Here is a 1,302-nt window from a genome sequence, read left to right on the forward strand (position 1 = left end):
GGGGGGGAGAAACTGTTCATGGTGAGGCGAGGATGGAAGTGTGTGAGGAGAGGGTGGGGGGAGAGACTGCTCATGTTCAGAGTGAGGGGAGAGTGGGAGTGTGTAGGGAGGATGGGAGGAAACATTGTTCAAGGTAAGGGAAGGATGAGAGTGTGATGGGAGGGAGGGAGAGAAACTGTTCAAGGTGAGGAAATGGGGCAGGGGATTTGTTTTCTCTCTAAACTAGAATGGTTATGGTATAGCTTTCACCGTCAGAACAGTTATGTTGCTTTTTTTTTTCGTCGACTTGTATGTTGTGTCAAACATTGGGGAGAAACTGTTCAAGGTGTTCATCAACACAATCATTAATGCTGGTTCACTGTTGCATGCAGCTGAAGGGCAATTATGTAATTTCATATCTGTTGTCTACAGTGGTTTCACTGGCATTGAAAAGTAAAGGACACATGATTTAGTAATTTCATATCTCTCTCATCAGAAAAGCTTTTAAATGGATTTCATATAATATATTAGACCACCATATTATTGGTGAAGTAAAACTTGCAATCTTTTCCGTTTTTCGGCATTCTATTCCTGTGCTCTTTCTTCCTCAGGGTTATTCCTTCGTGGCCCCATCCGTCATTTTCTCGGAGAACTCTGTCAGTGCTGATCTGCTCCGCAAGACTGTGGACAACCAGCCCGACGACAAAGCCATTTTCACAGCTAACTTCTTCAAGGTACGGTGCTTTTTTAGGTGTGTGCTTCGTATATACTGAAGATCATCATCTGCGTAGGTGGCTCAGTGGCTCTTCAGGTATAGTGTTCACTTGTCAGCCTGAAGATCCGGAGTTTGGTCCCCACTAGTGTTTTCTTAGCATGCTGGGGTTTTTTTCTGTTGGCGTATTAAATATTCACTCCTTATTTTTACGAATAACGTGGTATAAGAAAGAAAACTATCCATTGTCTTTATGATTAGTGTCTAGTAGGATGCTACACTCATTCAAGCAAGCATTTATTTATGATACACAAGTTAATTAAATGTATTGAGAGAATTTAGCCTCTTAGCCTCAGATATTATAATGAAATTTGTCTTAAGAAGAATATTTACCTCTTTCCAGACCTCTCCCTTTTTCCACAAGTATGAGTTGGATATGAGAGGAGCTCCACTCGGGGACGGCACATACTCTATATGCAGGTGAGTTTTTTTCCTCGTAGCTCTCTTAAAGAAAAGAAAATCTCTCTTTCTCTCTCTCTCTCTATCTCTCTCTTTCTCTCTCTCTCTCTTTCTTTCTCTATCTCTCTCTCTCTCTCTCTCTCTCTCTCTCT

General features: G+C 41.6%; 1 protein-coding gene across 1 annotated transcript in view; it reads left to right on the forward strand.

Moving 5' to 3' along the window:
• LOC101860176 (ribosomal protein S6 kinase alpha-5) overlaps positions 1 to 1,302 on the forward strand; it is a gene marked incomplete in the record, with an annotated part of 38,417 nt that overhangs the window by 30,376 nt on the left and 6,739 nt on the right. Inside the window, 3 exon segments of the mRNA XM_013083681.2 lie at positions 227 to 325; positions 591 to 713; positions 1,095 to 1,171. Of these exon segments, the coding sequence (XP_012939135.1) occupies positions 227 to 325; positions 591 to 713; positions 1,095 to 1,171 (299 nt within the window).

This window comes from Aplysia californica, unplaced genomic scaffold, assembly GCF_000002075.1.
Source record: "Aplysia californica isolate F4 #8 unplaced genomic scaffold, AplCal3.0 scaffold00249, whole genome shotgun sequence".
NCBI classification, from domain to species: domain Eukaryota; kingdom Metazoa; phylum Mollusca; class Gastropoda; order Aplysiida; family Aplysiidae; genus Aplysia; species Aplysia californica.